The sequence below is a fragment of the Sinohyriopsis cumingii genome, chromosome 6, assembly GCF_028554795.1.
Source record: "Sinohyriopsis cumingii isolate HCF-2022 chromosome 6, ASM2855479v2, whole genome shotgun sequence".
NCBI classification, from domain to species: Eukaryota; Metazoa; Mollusca; class Bivalvia; order Unionida; family Unionidae; genus Sinohyriopsis; species Sinohyriopsis cumingii.
In genome coordinates, this window is record NC_142966.1 from 150161662 (window position 1) to 150184008 (window position 22347).

General features: G+C 34.8%; 1 protein-coding gene across 3 annotated transcripts in view; it reads right to left on the reverse strand.

Moving 5' to 3' along the window:
* The window catches only part of LOC149798257 (uncharacterized), a 298006-nt gene that overhangs the window by 160573 nt on the left and 115086 nt on the right, over positions 1-22347 (reverse strand). For all 3 annotated transcript variants that reach the window (XM_089963392.1, XM_089963390.1, XM_089963391.1), the window contains exons 4-5: positions 19813-21613; positions 12628-12765 (exon numbers count right to left, since the gene is read on the reverse strand). In XM_089963392.1, coding sequence (XP_089819518.1) covers positions 12628-12765; positions 19813-21613 — 1939 coding nt within the window. The remainder of the gene's footprint in view (positions 1-12627; positions 12766-19812; positions 21614-22347) is intronic.

Sequence of the window (22347 nt, forward strand, 5' to 3'; positions counted from 1 at the left end):
TATATACACACATACACATACACACACACACATCCAGATAAAACCAAGCCTAATGATCAGCCCAGTGCAATTATTGAAATTTTTAAGAACAGATTGTTTCCTGTTTAACAACCCCAGATTTAAGACCACCTTGATATTACAGATCATGAATAGCAATTTCTGTCCCCTTTGATGATACCTGGCAAAAGTAACCAAAGTCACTTCAGGGATGTTTTATTTAATAACAAGCAATTATTCAAGCAATCACTCATGCCATTCAACATTTAATCATAGTTAATGTGTCCGTGGTCACCAGGGATTTTAAATATGCCCCAAGCTCAAAGTTACCATCTATACTCACAAGTCCAACTGCAAACAACAGAGGCCTTGATCTGCCACTGCATAATGAACCAGCTGATCAGGGTCTGTGGTTTTGTTATACTGCTTACTCCTCGTAAACTGTCAGTGTATAATTTGATAACAGATCTGGGCCTCTGCAGTTTGCAGATAGATTTATAAGTGATTATACATTGTACTGATTCTAAAATATAATTTTATGAAATAATACCAATATATATTATCTATGTTGAAGCAAATAAGGGACTGGCCATAGGATAAGGAAGTGTCTGGCTCGTTACTGACTTTATTCAAGAACTATAATGCCTATAAAAGAGTATCTTTTCCCATAAGGCAGCGCAAGAAATGTTGCAAGCTACTTGAGAGCTGGAAATTTTGTTCCAAAAATTTTTAGCCTGCACCTCCATTAAATGGCTGGTTGCTAATATAGTGTATAAAATCTAAGAATTAAAATCCAACTTTATTTATGAATATTTCTGTTTACTTATTAATTTATCTATCCAACATACCTAAATACCTAGATATTATCAACATACTGGGTGCTAAATCAAAACTCTGGTATCAAGACCACCATAGAAGTATGATAACTTTTCTTAAGTCCCACATGTTATCTCAATCATATGTATGTATGTATGTGTGTGTGTGTGTCTCTCTCTCTCTCTCTCTATATATATATATATGCATACACAAAGAGAGAGCACATCACTGCAGATTTCTATATAATTTATTCAATTACATATTTTATTTCCCTATTTGGAACTATCATTATTTAATTTGTTTTAAAGAAAAGAACTGCATGGATATTTTGTGAACACTGCAGAATGAAGATGTATGATACCAGACTGAGTCTGGATCATCCGGATATTAGTTTTAGAATGTGTCAACTGGCTTGCTGACCAAGACTAAGTCAGCATGCCTTTGCTTATATGGCTTTATTGAAGTGCATACTCTCAGGTATTATATATACTCACTTATGAGCCCAAGATTCAAACCTTTGTGGACATATGTGAGATCACACTGACTGGTAAAGGTGAGTTCTTTAGACCATTTGATCATCCATGGCCCAAAATAATCATTAAACTGTGTGTGTGTGTTTTGGGATATATAACATAGCTTTAACAATTTTATACACAATGCTACGATATCTGCAGTATGATACTTATAGCACTGGGGCATCATGCTGCAGACATGTAGCATCATGAGGTGCCCAGTCACATTATCCTGACACAAGACCAACCAGTCCTAACACTAACTTCTTAATGCTGAGCGCAAAGTGAGGCTAGTACCATTTTTAAAAGTCTTTGGTATGACTCTGTCGGGGTTTGAACCACTGACCTCCCATATACAAGGTGGAATCATTAAACTAAGACAATGACTGTACAATGTGCTTACTTAATGTACTTAGGATATTATCAAACAATTTCTCTTTGAATAATTCCACACAGTTGTGCATCATTACTTAAGTATTGTGAATTGAATTTTATTTTAAAATTGTGCCTTGCCTAGCAGAAACGAACAAGCTTTTCACCTCACCAAATATGGCAGTTCTTGTAAGGGAGACCACAATTGACAATTTGTTTAGTATTAAATAATAAAAATGGGACCCATGACCATGCCTATCTTGTAACAGGAATTGTCATGAAAGGTACTTTATTTGGAGTATGCTGTATCAATTTTATTTAGATAATGGTTTCATAAATGCTGTCACTTATCAGCAGGTGTCCTTTATATAGAAATATGTGATAAGATGACAACTTTTACTTTAATAAACAGCTTAACAAATGTACTCAAGAATCTTAAGTAATGTGCATATAGGCAGGCAAAAACAATTCCATAGCCCAACTAGTCTAGGCCAGCCAAAATCATTTTGGGCAAGTAAAATGTCATGTCAATAACTTAGCCCAATTTTGACTCAGAAAAATAAACAATAATTATTTTATGACATTTTTTTCAGCATCATCATGACAGGCAAGTGAAAATGGGAATAGTCATCCCTTACACATAAGTAAGAAAAAAGCAACTGTGTACATTTTAACTAAGTCTTAAAATCAACCGAGATACACCAGTGCATACTGATAACTATACAAAAAATGACTGAAAGGTGCAATGATCTAAACTGCATGTGGTAAAACAAATATTTACCTTACCCTGTCTTTTATCCACCCTCTTTACAGCTTGTTAATTTCCAATGTGAAATTTTTTCAACTAACACACATTTATTTCAGGCTGTTATGCACAGCTGAAAATTTAACATACCAAATGTTTCTTGACTTTTTTTTATGTAAAGAGATTTCAGCTGATTATATCAACTCTCTCTGTCCCTAGGAATTTTACATGCAATCACTTGCTGCAGACCATTAATAAAGTTGTCAAGATCTTTACCATATACACTGGCACAAACCTTCCTCGATTTACCATACTTTAACTGGCATTTTAAACTGGACTCATGATCCAAAGGTCACAAGTTTGATACCTGCTCAGGCCAGTGTGTGTGTGATTTGGATTTTTAACGTATTTTTTTATTAAAATTCAGTCAATATGTAACCATGTCTGCAGTGTGGCAGTTTATAGCGATGTCTGGCACTGGGGCATCATGTCCTACCCAGTCACATTATCCCGACACCAGGCCGACCAGTCCAAACACTAACCTCTTAACGCATAGCACCAAGCGAGGCAGCTGTTAGTAACATATTTACAAGTCTTTGGTATGACTCATCAAGGCACTTAGCTCCCAAACCCTAAGCAATATGTAACCAATAAAGAGATGATAATGCTATTAAAGAAAACACCATCTATGTGGCTAACAAATTATTAAAAATTATGTCACCTATTTGGTCTCTCTGTGTGTGTGATTAGTATTTTTAACGTAGCTTTAACAATTTTTCAGTCACATTGTTATGATGTTTGCAGTGTGGCAGTTTATAGTGATGTCCAGCACTGGGGCATCATGTCACAGACATGTAGCATGATGTCCCACCCAGTCACATTATCCTGACACCAGGCCGAATACTAACCTCTTAATGCTGAGCACCAAGCTATTTGGTCTGTAAGCAACCACAAAACAATATTTTTTGTAATGAGCCCACATACATCTTAAAAGTTTTATCTACAGTGTATGAAATGTTCAGCTAAGGGATTGGGTGAGTCTTTGAATGGAACTGTATATTGTTATATAATATATATCATGATATGTTGGTCATGGTATGATATGTTGTTGTTGTTGTGGGGTTTAACGCCATTTTTCAGCACACAATAGGCTATACATGGCGGCCAGTATTAGTGGTGGAGGAAGAACCTGGGGAAAACCCCAGAAAGAACCACCAACCCAAGAGAAACTACTGGCAAGCTTTCTCACATATCCACATTGGCTAAATCCGAGACTCAAACCCATGCACACAGAGGTGAGATGGCAGTGATACGTAACGGAGAGTGCTTTATACCACTCTGCCACTTGGCGCTCTGGTATGATATATAACACGATACATAAATTGTACCAATTTTTCTGTGAACATCTGACAAGTCTGACTTTGATGTTATCACAATTTATTGACATCATCACAATTTATTGACATCATCACAATTTATTGACACGATCACAATTTATTTACATAATTGTTCTCCAATTACTGGACAAAATGTACAATAGGTTTAATTGTGAAAACTAGGAATATTATGAAAAAGTGTGAACAAACAAAGGTCAACCTAAAAAAGAACCACAGGAAAAAGAAGATACATTATGACAGAAAGATACATTATGAAAAAAACCATAATAGTCTGCAAGCCCAGTAAAAGTATCAACTTCCAAGCCTTATTATGTTTTAAAAATATACATTCTATAGTGCACTGCCACCATATATTATTTTTATTAAAAAATAATGTTACTACAATATATTGCTTGATTTAGCAATAATATAAGGTTGCATTTTTTTTAATCGTCAGCACCATTTCACAATGCATCAAACCTTTCACATATCACAGCCTTCACCATACTTGAATGAATATGGTAAATTCCATGCTTGTGATAAAATCTAGAAGATGTGAAGGAGAAAATAATTACTGGTGTCAATTTCACACTCAGAATTTCATTTGAAGACAAGGTCAACTTGATGTGCATGAAGTACAATCTGTTTGAAATGGGGAAAATGCTACCATGCAAGGCAATCTGTCTCGGGCAGCCTTTGTGCTGTCAAAAGAAAGGACTCATGACTGGAAATAGGATCTGCTCTGTCATCTTTGAATAAACACTTAAAGGAGACCAGAAACCAATGGAAATATAGAATAATAATAAAAGCACTATAGCAGAAAACCTTATTCTGAAGTATCATCTGCGACCATAATGCCAATATTTAAATATTGGCCTATCTTCTAGGAGCTGAATATCCATGACCTCATATGCAAAATTTCTGCGCCTATTCGGTTACTTTCGGGATGTGACGTCATAGTAGCGACTCCAGCAGCCCAAGTGGGAGTTGACAGAGTAAAAGACAATACCGTTTTGCGTTGCTTATGGGTGTATTAGAACATTAAGAAAAGCCTGTTGACATAAAAATAAAAAAAATCTTTTCCGAAAAATAAAGGCATAATGAATGAATGGGTACATTATTACAAACGAGTCAATTTCAAAGCAACAACATACAGCACTATGTGCTCCTTACATTTCTCAAAGGAATGTTACGAGAGGGATCATGAAAAAATAGCAGCTCAAAGATACGCAAATGCTAGGCCTAGACTAAAAGTTGGCGCTGTTCCAGACATACCTTTGGACATTTTAAATCCTGGGAAAAGTGTTAAATGTGTGAGTTACGAAAATAGGCAGAAGGACGAGTAAGTGACCACAAAATGCAACAATCAATCCACATATATTTTATCTAAAAACAGCAGTGCTAAAAACAAATCGGATAGCCCGACACCCTGGGCCCCTTCTGGTTTTAGTTCCGGCCCATCTTGTATTCAAAGTAAGGTGCCCGTCAGGCTTGTCGAAACAAAAATTGTTTGCCTGAGGAAACTTTGATTGCGCTGGTGAAATGAGTAAATGTATTTTCAAGATGCTGACATACATGCCTTAACACGGCACAATCTAAATCAAATCACCACTGTCCTAGGTGAAATTTAGATTTGATTTTAATCAAATGGAAGCTTTGCTAAAAATAAGATTCTAAACCTGTCGTGTTTCGAGAATACACAATTTTCAGTAATCTTATAAAAATTAAAAATTTTAATTAAAAAAATGCATTGTATACATGTAGTATGCATAAAAGGTAATCTGTAATAATTGGAACTGAAATAAAACTATTCCTTGGGCAGTTTAAAAAGCAGCGATTAAAAAAAAAAAGGTCAAAGTCTCACATTAACTGACAATAGAACGGGGGGGGGCTAGGCTATTTACCCCCCTTGCCCCAATGTGCGACCGCCCATTTGACATGCCTTTTCTCCATGTGATATGCCTTATTATTCCCCCATGACAAGCCCCTTTTGCATATTCTGGTCAGTTCTGGCTAAACTGCAAAATAGCTAAAGTTTTGATTTAAGTACGCAAATGATAAAGCCGGTGTGACTAATGAACATAATCCTTATCCTTGCATTGATCTTGTGAAAAGGACTGCCTTTTGGACATACTTCAAAGAAACCATGTTTGACAGTATGCATATGTGTAAGCACCAGCAATTGATTACCAAATAAATGATGCCTATTTTGTTGTTACTTACGATGCCATGGACTTCATTTTAACAGTTCAAATCTGCAGTCACAAGTTACCGTACTTGTGGCAACTTTTTCTCACGTTTTATGCCCCACCTTATTTCCTTAGGTTTAAGTCTTAATGCATGTAACACTATTTGCTGAATAAAATATTTATTCAGAATTAGTTCTTTAGGCCCACATATACTGCATGGTATATTTTGTTTTATTCCTTGTAATTTAATCATGGTAATTAAACTTTTCATATATGGTAGAGGAATGTCAGGTGTTAACTGGCCGAGTTTCTTTGGCGGAAATGGAGATGCGATTTTGTTTGCAGAGAAAATTTCAAAGTGATCATTCATTTAAGCTAATTGGTGACAATTTTATTCTTTTAATTTTTTTTAATACTATAGTACTGTTGTAGTTGTTTAAAAAATCTGAAATTTACTTGAATAATGTTTAATCTTCACGTTCTATTTACTTAAGAAGAAAAAAAACTGTTGTATGATATTAATTATTTGGTTCAGTGCCGGTTTAGACATGTGTGCATGTGATTTGAATTTTTAACGTAGCTTTAACAATTTTTCAGTCACATTGCTACGATGTCTGCAGAGTGGCAGTTTAGACTGTGGATTGCATACGTTATATTTAAAAATGTTTTGGTGTTGGTTTTTTTTCTTCCGACAAATGAAAATTGACAGACATAATGTAATAATCGGGACTTCGCTGCGCAAAATTGAGAGATATTACGAGATCGGGAGGTAGACGAGGAAATACCCCCAAAATCGGGTTTTTTTTCTCCCGGCTTGAGAGTTGACAGGTATGAACTGTCCGGGCTTGTGGAATTTCATTCAGAACTTTAGTTTATTTAAGTCACCAGCCCAGGGCCTGTGCCTAACAAATTTCTTTTAGCACTTACCAGTACAGTACATAAACTATTATATCAGACTGCAGATTCAACTTTTGAATGTGCAACCCAAAACTGGTCTCCTGTCTGCTGTGCTCGCCAATGTTTATGTTTGTATTCAAGAACTGGCTAGTATAGCGTCACGGTACCACGTGATCTGTCGTCTCATCAAAACTTGGCAATTTACAGAATCGTGGTATCTTCCACGCAATATAATCACTACCCGCTTACGATATTTAATTTATAAACATTGCAGTTGAATTAAAATCTGCAGAGAATTACATACGTAAAAGGAACATTTTGATTTCTAGTCTCCTTTAATTCAATGAGACAAAAAAATGTCAAAAATTGAATTTCTATAAGCTACGAATAGTGCAATTTAGCTTCAAATATCTTATCTTGGGTTGAGGCCATGTTACATACTGTTGCAGATACATGCCTATCACATAAACCCTTAAGATCCAAAAAAGTATCCTACAGGATGTATAAAAGATAAAAACAACAAATTAATGGAGATCAAGAAGAATTTCTAACTTTTAATCAGTTGGATTTACAAATGGGATTTTTTAAATAAAAAAGTGGATTTAATTACAGAGTACCCAATTAAATAAAAAACTGAGTAAAGTACATAACTGTGTTCTTATGTATGTATTTATCTCTGTAGGCAAAGGATTTTAAAACACGTCATCACAATAATAACTATATTGTAAGAATTAAAAGGTAAATTCAGAAGATTTAAAGATCAAGAAGGCACAAAAAAGAGGATAGTTTCACTTACAGGATAATTAAATTTCAGCTACACAGCATGGAAATAGGTATCCACAGCAATCCACAGCAAGAAATTAAAGGTATGTCACATTGAAATAAGTATCAACAAGAAATTGAATGTATGTCACACTGAAATAGATATCCACAAGAAATTAAATTTATGTCACACTGAAATAAGTATCCACAACAAGAAATTGAAGGTAGGTCACATTGAAATAGATATCCACAAGAAATTGAACTATGTCACATTGAAATAGACATCCACAAGAAACTGAAGGGATGTCACATTGAAATAGATATCCACAAGAAATTAAAGGTATGTCACATTGAAATAAGGATCCACAACAAGAAATTAAATAGGTATCAACAAGAAATTAAAGGTATCTCACAATGAAATACATACCCACAAGAAATTAAAGGTTAGTCAAATTGAAATAGGTATCCACAAGAAGAAATTAAATAGGTATCCACAAAAAAAGTTAGATACAACATGCTGATACAGGTATCAACAATAAGAAATTAAAGGTATGTCCTCATGAACAGGGATTTACAAAATAAATGTAGGGTTACAGTACCAGATTTACATTGTAATGTTAGTATACATTATACCAACAAAACCTAGTTACAATGACATCCAATAACAAGGCCATAAATTATTGAGGTAAATGTGATTGTGTAATACTTGATACACTAGAGTGTGAAAGTAATTCAGATACAGACAGAACAGAATTTTATGTCCTAAAACTCATCTTTAAAAAAACATCAAGATTTAAATTATTAAGATACCCATGTTACTTAATTTTGAAACACCAGTTTATGGGCACAAGGTCAGAATTTTTTAAAAAAACATTTAAATTTGATTTTTTAAAAATAGGTTTTCAAAGTTTAAAATTCTTTTGAGGTTCAAGACACAAAGCAGTTACAAGATTATCTGCATGGTGATCATAGCATTTATTACAAATCTGAGAAAGCATGCTTTAAGTTTGTTTATAAATAAAATTAAAAAGTGAAAATTAATAAATAATTTGTACAATTTTTTTAACACTCGGCTAGCATAACCAAAAACTGTGTACAAGAAAGCATTTTTGTTGTGCTGAGGTAGAGCCATTCATAATTTTTTTTTTAAATTTAGGCTTTATTCAGTTTTGTAGGCTGTTAGGTTTCTAAGGTCAAAGTAAAATTTGAGGTTTTTCTCGGTTTTCAAGGTCTGCTTCTAACCCTATGGGGAATTTATTTAAAAAATGAATGGATAGCTCCTCATCTGTATTGTGTAAAAAGTTTAATTTGTTATTCTGCAAATAATGTAATCTGAGACACCAAAGGGATCTTTGTCCCACAATTTTGAAAATATTAAAAGTATCCATTTGGTGCTGTGATTGTGTGACAAAGGAGAAACCAAAAACCAATCTTGTTGCTCTATTGAACATTTGGTATATGAAAACTGTAATCATTAACTGGTTGGGGATGTAATAGGATGCCATTTTTTACTTTCTTATTTTACTAAAGAATATTACAACATTTGATTACTCTCCAAATGAACAATCGTCAATCTGAAAGATTTAAATTAACATAATTATTTTTACATTATTGGGTTACTATTCTTGATCTGGGTAATTTTAAAAAAAATTCTTCTTCCCATTTGGTGACTGGAAGCACTAACTGTCTCATTATATCATCTAATATAATTAATGTAAGCTTGCAAGTTTACAAGCAAGTCATTACCATTCACACTTAATCAATCTACTGACTGGGCACAATGGTGCACACATTACCATATATACATGCATATAAACCAAATAATTTACCAACAAAATAAAGGATTGGAAGAAGGGGGTGGGGATCAGCTTATCCATGGGCCAAGGTCTAAACTTGAATTTTAAGATTTTTTTGTGTTTACTACCATAATGGCTGTAAATCTTGGGACCATTATTTTGCATGTGCATATTTTCTGATTTCTCCAACATGAAACTAAATTAAGGTAAATAAAGACTACATAAATCATGGGCTGGGTTGAGTTTACCTGGAAGACCAGGCTGTACGATAATGTACAGTATTTATACAGTGCAAATCGTGCATAGCATCACTTAAATTCTTGTTTATTCCCAAACATATTAGATGCAGATTTTGCTTTATTCATTGTTTCAACCAAAAACACATTCTTCCAGATAACATTTCAGCTAGTTGGTAATAGCTGTTTCATATACGTTGATCCAAGTGCGCATAAGTTACTCTTTTTCAGTGATATATGTGATGCTACAAACTGAGGTAATTTTTATGAAAAGGTGCATACAAATTAAACTGTGCAAGACACTCAACAAGCGTAACTGTAATATGTTCATGAAAGAATGGTAATAATAAAGGCTATAATTCCAAATACAGATCAACTTAGATCAACTTCAATCTTTTTTACCTTTTGTGTTTTGGCTGAACCAATCAGAACTTCCACACAATGGAAAGCTCGATGTTTCCACTGGGACCTGTATCACAGCTTCAGTTTATCTATCAGTCATACATATAGCATAAAATAATACAAGGGAGTAAATTCTCTCCTTTTCTACATTTCGCAGGCATTCGACATTGAATGCCTATCCAAAGTTTGGTCTACTATTGTATCTTTCAGGACCATTTTCCCAATCTACAACTCAACATGGCCATGACTGCACCCACTTAATATGCAAGTGAAATTCCGCTGAATGGAATACTGTCCTCTCATTGGTTAAAAGAAAATGAAATCTTACATTTATTTATAACTTATTTTCAGTTGGCCATTGAGAAGGCAGTATTCCATTCAGCACCACTGAATGACAAAACTAAGAGCATTTCCTTAAATCCTTAAATCTGCCTCTCTGCAATGCGGCCTCCAATGCTGACTGGTCTTGCAGTTTTGGTCTAATAAGGACATTCCAAAGGAAAGTCACTCATCCTCTTGTCCTGACCAGGTAAAAACTGACTGTGCCAAATCAACTGTTCTACTTACTTGTCCTTGGGACAAGTGGATGACTCAAATTATATTTGTCTAAAGGATCATGTATTTTAAGGGTTTCAAACCTGCTGTCTTTGCTAAAAATGTAGCATTTTCATGAGTGAGTGTTACTAATTTTAATATCAAGCTTGCATCCAGTACATGTATTTTTTTTTTAAAAAGTATAACCCTTTACCTCATAGAGCATAGTCACAAAGTGCAGCATGCTATCAATAGAATACCTGTTACCTATTCGACTCCATACGCAAAGGCCGGCCTGTGAACTGTTAAGCAATGTAGTGTATGTTACGTTTAACAGCAATTTTAACCATTTTACATTTTTGGTACACATCTATTATGTGCGGACAAATTTAAGAGTAAAGTCCGACTGTTATAGCTGTGTAATTATTTGGCATGAACGAAATTTTTATTTGCTTTAAAATCTTGAGAGAACTTGTTCACCGCCACGTACTGAATGAAATCTGCGACCGCCCTTTTGGAGAGTGGAGATTATGACCAAGTTACTTTAAATAGCAGATATTGACCAGTACATAAACACTGACCGTGTGATCTGATGTAATTGTCATTTGCAGAAATGAATGTAGTATCAAAAAGGTTTTTTTCCCCCCGAAGGTGGCACTACAAAAACCAGCTTGAAATGGCTCATGTTTACAGCAGGCGTCAAAAAGCGCTTCCATGTGAATGGAGTAGAGGCGTCAAAAGGCGCTTCAATGCGAATGGAGTAGAGGCATCCAAAGACACTTGCATGAGGTAAAGGGATAAGCAGTGTAGTGGAGAAATGTATTGTACTGAGTAGAATGACAGTGACAAGTAACTGCAACTCAGTCCTATCAACAATCTTTATTATACTTATCAAGCCTCTGTTTACTGGATATCTCTATAAAACCATGAAAACTTTGGTCCCAGCTTCGTCTGCTAAAAGGAAGTCTCATTGCAGTCATTGCTTTATTCCTAGATCCATATTTAAAACTGACCAAAATTTAAATTCACTGCTTTATTCCTAGATCAATAATTAAAACTGATTAAAATTTAAATTTATGCTTTATTCCTATATCCATATTTAAAACGATTAAAATTTAAATTCATTGCTATATTCCTAGATCCATATTTAAAACTGATTAAAATTTAAATTCATTGCTTTATTCCTAGATCAATATTTAAAACTGATTAAAATTTAAATTCACTGCTTTATTCCTAGATCAATAATTAAAACTGATTAAAATTTAAATTTATGCTTTATTCCTACATCCATATTTAAAACTGATTAAAATTTAAATTCATTGCTATATTCCTAGATCCATATTTAAAACTGATTAAAATTTAAATTCATTTCTATATTCCTATATCCATATTTAAAACTGATTAAAATTTAAATTCATTGCTATATTCCAAGATCCATATTTAAAACTGATTAAAATTTAAATTCATTGCTATATTCCTAGATCCATATTTAAAACTGATTAAAATTTAAATTCATTGCTTTATTCCTAGATCCACATTTAAAACTGATTAAAAATTTTAATTCAGCTTTAAATCACATCTGAAAAATCCCTCTGCAAGGTTGCTCACCCGACTGACATCATATAAATCAGACAAATCTTTACACTGAAACATTACTAAAAGATTTACTGAAAATTAACAAAGTCTCCTTTTTAAAAAAAATGTATAAAATATAACAAGCAACGAAATGATGCCAACTTAAGGAGAAAGCTTTTTTTTTCAAAAAACACTATGTTTGATGCCAGTGTTGTCTGTAAAAAAAATCAAGTAGGTAACTGACTGATCAGATATTTATTCTGAGGTCTGTAAACCTCTAAAGTCATTAAGAAAATAATAAAGTTTAATTAATCCTCATATAACACCCAATACCAATCTTTAAAAAAATTCTAGAATGCACCCTTTTTATTAAAATGATGAAGCTTTTTTTAATCTTTCTGGGCCTATACTTATTTACCTGGCTGAAAGTTTTCAATTTGACTTTCCTGTACAGTTGTCATCTCCAAGTTTCCATGGAAACCACCTTTTTCTGCCCAATCCTGAGGTGAATTTAAGGTCAAGGTTCCCATTTCAGAATCTGTATCTGGTACATATCCTGAAAAAAATCAATCAATGTTTATGTGATCACAGATTCTTCAGATATGTTTTGCGAACACTGGAAGACATACATTGCTCACATAATCATAAATGAATATATCAAAGGTTCCAAATCTTCAAGCAAATTCAGAAAACCATGTAAGATTAATAATACTTTATGGCCAATAACCAAAATGAGTATAATGTTTATGTATTTCACATCAGAAAGAATTGGAGCCCCGAGTAGCCGAGTGGTCTAAAGCGCTCTCCATTATGGATCACTGCCATCTCACCTCTGTCTATGTGGGTTGGAGTCTTGGATTCGACCAATGTGGGTATGTGAGAAAGCTTGCCAGTAGCTTCTCGTGGGTCGGTGATTCTTCCTGGGTTCTTCCTCCACCATTAATACTGGCTGCCATACATAGCCTATCGTGTGCTGAAAAATGGCATTAAACCCCACAACAACAACAACAAAAAAATCAGAAAGAATTTGTTTTTATTAAAGAGGCATGAATTCCACATTATGATTAGTCTCAACTTCTAAAATCGTGTATATTCCAAATACAGTGCCACTACAGCTATAAACTAGATTTCTGAAATGTAAATATCAGTCCTAAAAATAAATGGCTTTTAGCTGCATGACTGTGCAGGCAAAAGTGTCAGACGAATCGAATTAAATACAAAAACTTAATATAATCACTTGAGTTTAAAAAGTAGATCAGTGTGACCTGCTTTTGACCATGGTGAATAGTACTATTAGTTGAATGCACTCATGGTTTTATGACTGTACATATATCAGTGTCAGAAACGGTTTAATGCACATACTAAATCTCATCACTGAAGAATAAAATGTAGATCACTGCGATCTACTTTAGCCAATGATAATAAGTAGCACTCAAGTTGAATATAACCATGTTTCATGACTACATATAGAACATTGTTAGAAAAATAAAGCTAAATGAAAATAAAGATAAATCCAAGTATTAAACTAAACTGCTGGAGGTCACTGTGATCAAAGGTGAATAAAATCTTTTGATGCAAATTAATTTAAAAGAAAGAGAATTTAGCAGAATGTTTAGAAATATTTTCTTTTGGCTATGGGAACAATTTACACTGATATAGGGCAACTCTTTAGCCTCAGGGACAAAATCAAATGCAAGAAATTTTTGAAGTTCCATGAAAAGTTATGGAAATCCCAAGACATATTTACATGGTGAAGATTTATACCCAGAAAATATTGCTGTTATAATCAATGTTCTTGATTGCATCAGTTACTCAACAACCTTCCAAAGTATGCAAAGAGAGCTGGAGTGATGGAAACCCTGATTCTAAGCTAGCCTCTAGCAGCTACTTGTTGAATGCTAGTCAACACAATCTGATTTGTTGTGCCAGACTAGATCAATATTTAGGGTCATAATACCATATTTCTACCTTGATAAACCAAGCCTGAACAACAAGCCCATCTATTCTTTCACCAAGTTTTTAACTTCAGCCATTGTAGTGGAGAAGCCAACATGAGAGAATTACAGTCAGTGGGTTGTGGGTTTGAGTCCTACCCAGACTGGTCCAGATTAGCCATCACCGAATCTCTGGGCATGGCATTTTTTCTTCCATTATATCAGTACTAAGTAGTTTTACATGTGCTGATGTGCCAACACATAACAATCTACCAATTTAAAACACCTGTATTGGAAAATGCCTTTTGCATGTCCCTCACCATACCTCAATCCCCCCCCTCCCAAAAAAAGTTATTTGGAAAGCCTATGAGCTTATCAAAGAAAAAATACTGTAGTAGAATCCAGTTTGCCTTTACATATGGGACCAGCCAGTTGTAGTAGAATCCACTTAGCCTTTACACATGGGACCAGCCAGTATTGATTTTGAGTACTTCAACCAGGTGATAAAATTAAGTATATTTCAGTCAGAATAGTGAGTGGAGAAAGATATGAAAAAGGGATTGATCTGGTCCAAAAGACACTGGGCTGATCCATATCTCTACAATTTGAAACTACTGTCGTTTAATCAGATGCATTGAACACAAAAATCTAGTGGTTTTTTTTGTTGTGGTTGCCATGTCCATTAACATAGGAAAGAAATAAAAATGCTTGGGACAGAACAGCTCTGACAGCTACCCATCATAAATCTCCATGTTGTTTGATCATTGTCATATCGTGAACTATAATAATCATCATGATAAGACAGTATCGTTAATTCTTTTTAATTGGCTGGGGCTCACAAAAAGTCAACTTATCTGATTGTCCCTATAAGTTGTATGTGTTTGTGCCAGTGTGTGTGTGTGTGTGTGTGTGTGTGTGTGTAAAGACCAGCAATTTAAAATTTTCCAAACCTTAGTGGTGTTAAGGATACATTCAGGTACTGGGCTTGTCAATGTTATTTTTCCATCCACTTGTCTAGGACAAGTAGTTAAGAAAATTCATTTAAGAGCTGAATCACTTGTCTAGTTTTAATAACTGAGTTCCTTTATAAGTGTAACAGTTCCACTTTAAACAAAGTATCACAGGTGGGAAGTTGATACTCTTAATAATCAATTAAATTTTTTAGAATCATTACTTTCATTTAGTCAATTCTTAAAGGCAACAAGGACTATTGTTGTTAAAGTGCTTTTCATTAATCTAATCACATTTACCTCAAGTGTAATGCAGTTAAGACACAACAAATCAAATGGCTTCCACTCGTTTGGTGATTTAACTGTTAATCCAGTTACTCAAATGGTAAGCAGAACCTGTGCACATGTGGCAGTTATCAATGACCACTCATAGTAGGTGTGATACATCACAGGACATGAATAAATGGACAGAGGTAGATTTAATCCTGCCCAGAGGGCATCAATGTCCAGATCAAGATAAAGGGCATTAAGTGAAGAATACAAATTACCCATAACACTTGCCCAACTTGTTGCAAAACAGGTGGAAAAAAGTTCTCATTCTGAAATAGTGCTTTGTCTGAGGTGATAGACTAAGGGATTTGATCAGCCCTGATGCAACAGTGACAGGTTATTGTCAATGAAACTTATTATCTATCATACCCGAGTGCATGTATACAGTAGCCTGAGGCAACAAATGTATTGATGGACAAACTTTTTAGTCATGTGATTGATTTGCAATCTTATTTAGTTCTACTCCCAGGTAACTTCTTTTGATGCAACTTGCAAATTGCTGTGCTTGATTGATTTCATTATGTAATGTATTGTGTTTGCCAAGAAATTCATGGGTAAATTTTGACATGCATGTCAAGTGAACATTACGACTGATATATATATATTAAGCAGAGGGAGAAATTTTGCATAGGATATCTTTAATTTTTAAGGAGAGTAGTTTTCATAATAGAACAGTATCAATGAACAGACCAATTAGAATATACTTCAACAGGTGACTGTGTGATAAAGTGTAATGAATGAAGCTAAAAGTTGCAGTTCTTTATCTTCATCACCAGCTCAGCAACTGATCGTTTTAACACGTTAACCCCGAGCAACGACTTTACTGGGCAGGAGGTAGTAGCCTACTGCCGAGCTCTGTAGCGTCATGGTCATGCATGATACAATAAAGTGGGTGGTATTATAGAATGGTAGACAGATGTAGCTCTACAATGATACCAAATAATCTGGAATATCTAGTTGCACTACAAAATACAGATAGGAGAACCTCATTTTTTGGACCCGACTTTTTTTAATGCAAAATTTGCCAGTGGTCAGAATCCCATTTTGTGTCTGGATTTTAGACTTTTTGGTCTCAGATCTAAGGCAAACCGGTATGAACTGCAAACATAGAGATGAGCCTTTGCAAAAAGTAGGATAAGACGGGCATTTGGAATAAAGAGTGGTCTCCATACAATAATAATGGCTCCATTTAGCAACAACAACAACAAAAAAAAAAAACAATTTTACCCTTCTGCTCATGCGCGAGTCAAATAGCCAACGAAAAATGATGTTTCTAACACAACTAGGCAGTATGTTATTGAAAGATGACCGGGGATTTGGTGTTTTAGAATCTATTAGAAATAGCTTTCAAAATGTGTTTCCTACTCGATTTTCAGGCAAAAATGACAAAAAGCTCATGGGGTTAATGTGAACAATGGCACAGTCAAATCCTTTGCATTAGAACTGTTACTGTTGAGATATCACCACTGAATATAAAAAAGCATGTCCACCATTGTGCAACCTCACTTGATAAAATGCTTTTAATAACTGCAAAAATTTAATAAGCACCTGACTGCAGAGACTGATCTTGGAATCAAGTGCTTGCTTGATCAGATTAAACTTTATTAATGTTGTTGAATATTGCAGGTTTTATTACACTCATGGGAAACTGCACAATTTTTGCTCACTTGCCTGAGTTCTCAATAGATTTCAAAAGTGAAGAGTCAGTTGACCCTTGACTCCAAAATCTCAAGAGTCAACATTAAAATCTCAAGAGTCAAAGCTGAAATCTTGAGAGTAAATTCTTTTGAACAGTCATGTGCCCATAGCTGTGATTCCTTGTTACTGGTGGAAACAAATGATGTTTAAGATCTGTTGTCTCATGTTAAATAATGAGATAATTTTACAGTATTTTGTAAGAAGCATACAATCCGAATTTTGTGAAAGTGTTTCTCTTTCTAACTACATGTTACTATGTGTATATCTTGTATATGAAATGGACAGTGGATTATTTTTCACTTAGTTTAATTTACAACTTCTCATGTTCTATTTTGATCAGATCAAATCATTTTATATGCAAACATATACCCATACAACTAGGAAAGTTTTATTCAGATATCAAGGATGTACATCATAGAATTGTCATACCACTTTTCCACTCATTCTTATTTTGGAGACTGACTCTCCTTCTCAGAGCTGTCACTATATTTATGGGTTTTGTTTAGTCTAAAGGTTGGAAATTCATCACCGGCAGGTTGTTTCTGAGACTGAGACAGAAAATAAAATATACTTCTTTGCACCATTGTGATTTTAAAGTTCAGATGTATGCACTATGTGTTATGTCCATTCCATTTTTTTCTGAATGATCCATTAATTAAAATGCTTTCCCATGCTTAAAACTGACTTCACGAAAAGCCATATATTCCTGTTTTGTCTGATTATAATTTAATGCGCAATCAAACAACACCAATATTTTTTTCAGAAATGAATCCAGTGAAGTCATAAATTATTCCAAAATTTTAAACATTCCGCTAAATGAAGCGGATTAATTGCCAATAAAATTATTCAAGTTGGTTCACACCTTGACAACCGGTTTCGCGAGCTGCCATATGCTCCAGTTCTGACCAGCTGATTATAATTTGATGTCCAAACAAATAAATTCTGATATGCAATCAAAAAGCAGCCAGTTTGTGTCATAATTGTTTCCTATTCCTCTATCATAAACTTCAAACACAATCTCAAAACAATTCAACACAATTCAGTTGCACCTAAGTGTTAGCTCCACCCAGTTCATATATATCTTCCATTGGTGTAATATTATTGGCCATCAAGGTGTTAACTGTTCCCGAGCAGATGTCAATCAGGAAATTTGTTATGGACAGTGCACTGTTAGTAAGAAACTAAGCCAAAGGCAAATCAAGGGTAATTAAGATTGATGCTCCAGCCCAAATCTATGTGCATCAAAAAGATGTACAAGTTGGAATTTCCGCGCATCAAAAATAGGCAGCATTTAAATTCTATGCCTCAAAACCTGAGGGTATGTGTCTATTGAAAACTCTGCTAGCTGAGGTGAAATTCATTCAATTTAGCAAGGATTCATGCAATTATGCATTCTAGAGAAAACATGTGATCATAAACTTAATCAAAAATGGAAATTCCGAAAAAATCCATTTATATAAATATACAAATAAATAAATAAAGCAATAAATAGAGACATACCCCATTTTTTTGAGTCATTTAGCTATAAGTAAACTTTAATGCTGATCTTAGCTGAAAATACTTGACACTGACATTAGTCATGGGTGTGGACTGGTACATAATTGGATGCCAAAGTGATCACCATGTCTAGCTTCAACTAAAGACAGGATAAAAGGATTTCTCGGTATTTAGATCTTCCCACTGCAACACTTACTGCTCCAAACATCTCTTGCATTTTGAGACACGAAAAATATGCTTTACAATTTATACATAAAATAAAAATTCAAAAATGGGTTATGCAGACTCGCTTATATGCGTAAAACTTGCAGGATTTATAACAATGAAGCAAGCCTTTGAGAACAATGTATGTCAAGAGAAACATTCTCAGAAAATGAATCACCCACACACACCTGTTTTATGTGACCATGTAAAAACCACTGCAGGAAAAAATGGTGTTAAAACAAAATTTAACAAAGGTTTGATGGATGTACAAACAAACTTGTGTACAGATACAAGTTCCTTCCATATTGATCTCAGGGCATAAAAAGTAATTCTCTGAACTAAATTTCAGGTTAATGTTTATCCATATTCCCTGCTGAAATCAACAGCTCAGGAAAAAACACTCATCCTCTTGTCCAGTCTTGGTATAATAGGCTGTGTTGAGGAAAACTTTATTACTTACACAGCCTGGAACAGAGTAGATGCACATTTGCACCTTGAGGCTAAATATGTCTGCATTTTCTATCACTGACAAATGGCTATATTCAACATTGCTTAACATCTAATGTGCATCAGTTATTGATTAATTTTGTATATACTGCCATAACTTCTAATCAGTCCAGAACATGTCGCAAAGGAAGCCAACCGTCTCGCCTCTGCCTGCGTGGGTTCGAGTCTTGGATTCAGCTAATGTGGGTATGTGAGAAAGCTTGCCAGTAGCTTCTCGTGGGTCAGTGTTTCTTTCTGGGGTTTTCCCGGGTTCTTCCTCCACCATTAATACTGGCCACCATGTACAGCCTTTCGTGTGCTGAAAAATGGCATTAAACCCTACAACAACAACAACAATAAGGAAGCCAATGTTTTGCTTTAAAAGTAAAAAATCTCTTTTATTTGCCTAACAGTTCATAAAAACCTGAAAAAATATTGCAAAGAATGATATTTCCGAAAATCCCAATTAGGAGTTCTTAAATTTTTACAGCCCTATGAACCTACCTGTATCAGCACTTGCTAATGATATCAATGACACTGGTCGCACTTTTTTGTTATGGCCATCTTCTAAATCTGTAATCAGCTTCTGATCTTCCTGACAAATATGTACACGCATTTTTATTTGCTCTTCCTCCAAATTTGGAACATTCTCAGAATCTCCTTTTAAGGAAACTCCAGATTCAACCATTATACCAGGCAATGATATTCCCGAATCCAACATTGAACCACGCATAGATGGTAAAGAATCCACTACAGAACTGCAAAGTGAGGTCACAGATTCCGTCATTGAACTTGCTTGTGAATCTGTCATGGAACCTTTAAGGGATATCCCAGAATCAACCATTGGGCCCTTCGAAAGAAGGTCAACTCTGTCATGCAAAATCATTGGTATTTCCTGTTCCTTGCTTTCAGCTTGAACATCCATAGTAAATGTGCTATCAAATTTTGACATGCACTTCAACTGATCCATTTCATCACCAACAGTGTATGTATCATTCTGGTCATTAAGAACGTATGTATCATTGTGAGTTACACTTTGTGTTTTGGTTATAATTGGTGTTGATGACTCAAAGTCTAGAAAATGAACAGCAGCATTCAGGGATTTATTTTCGTTTCCTAACTCCTCCATATCTTCTTGTCTTAAGTTGTTTTCTTCTGCCTCATATTCTACTAATTCTAGAATATCACTTGTTTTTTCTAGCATAAAACTCGACAAAAGGCCAAGACTAGAGTCATGGCTAATTTCGAGTCCATGAGCAATTAACTGTGCCTCTGTTAGAATCTGAATATTTTCTGTGTCAAATTCTCCATCTTCAATCATCTCTTGATCAAATATAAATTCAGGTGAAGGGGATTCCTCAGTCTCTACAATATTGGATTCTTTACTTTCTGTGCTCTCACCTTCTTTACTTTCTTGACCTTCACTGTCAAATGTAATGTTCATATACTGCTTCGCATTTCCCACTAAACACGGTTTAGAACTCAGACTCCATGAGTCATCACCCCCTGAACTACCTCCAAGCGAGACAGCATGTTCTGGGCTACCATAGATTTCGTTCCCCAAGTTGTATGTACGATTGAAACCCTCTTTATCACCAACCCGTTTTGAAGGACTATCCTTATCTGCCTCCTCCACAACTTCAATCTCCTCCTCAATGAAACTTCCGTCAGTTTTTGACCTTGACACACCGTATCCCTGTCTGGAGAGGTTTCTCTTGGGCACTGTTTGAAGCTTTCTTTCTAAAACTGAATGCAAAGTCTCAGTTTCATCAGGTTCTTTCTCAAATTCATGTAACTGTTTCTGGTGAATACTATCTAACTTCCTGTACGGTGACAGTGCTGAAATCTGAGATGGTGGAGACCCTATGAGCTCAGCAGTGTTTTGTTTCTTTTTTGCATGTATGTTAGAGACTTTATCTACTGGAGCGAAAATTCCATGACCTTTACGGCATGTGAAATAACGAATATCTTTTACCAAACCATCATGGTTTCCATCTGGTTCATCAAGAGCGATTCCACACCACAATCCCTCAGCCAAATGAAAGCTTCCGAAATATAGTAAGGTGCCAGTTTTTACCCCACTTATACAAACACGATCACCTACAACGAATTCTGAGGCCTCCGTTTCACATTCTTCTGGAGTGACTTTGGAAATTGGGGATACTGGAATTGGTATAGGCTGAGTTTTAGGCACCAGATCTTCCGAAAATGTTGGCTTTGAGTATGACTTGGGTGGGGGAAGGAACGAACGCCTACTCTCTGGTTTCTTTTCAGGCTTGGAATTGACTAAATTCTCAGGGGGATCCTGGAATAAAAAGAGTGAAACATTCTGAAATTTGCTGCATAAACTTGGCAAATAAACACAGAAAATGAATGTATAAATAGCAACCATACAGGGAAACATGCATCTGGAAGTGGTCTTCATATATAAGTTGTCATTGTAATCATGAAGTGACTAATGCAAATGCATGTAGTGACTAATGCAAAAATGTGACTATATATCTTGGCTTTTATATGCAGCTGATTTGTTTTTGGTCAATTTAGGTTTGACTCATGTACTAGTGAGTAGTGCATCACTTTTATGTGCTTAAATGTTGATTTCAAGTGATGTAGGTCCAACTTAGACACAGCACAAATTCTGCAAGTAAAGAAGATGATCAGGTCATCATATGCAGTAGAATTAATTAAGGACTTCTCTTAATTGCTAATTACAGCCATACAGATTATACAACTCTGTAATAAGCCTCAAAATATTGAAAATTTCTGAATTTTAAATGCCTGCCTTTGTCCAATATATTGATAATCACATTAACGAAAATTTAATTTCAGAAAAAAAAAAATTGAAGGGGAAAAAAACAATGATAGTAAATATCTGTCAGGATCTGGTGACCTATGTTATTACCATAATTGCTAATTTTATCAGCCAATCAGATGAAATCTTACACCTTCTTGTTTGGAAAAATGAGCAGTATTGCTGAAGAGCATCAATGTGTGCCAAATGATTTATTTCACTTTCAATTTTCTGACAGCTGCATTTCC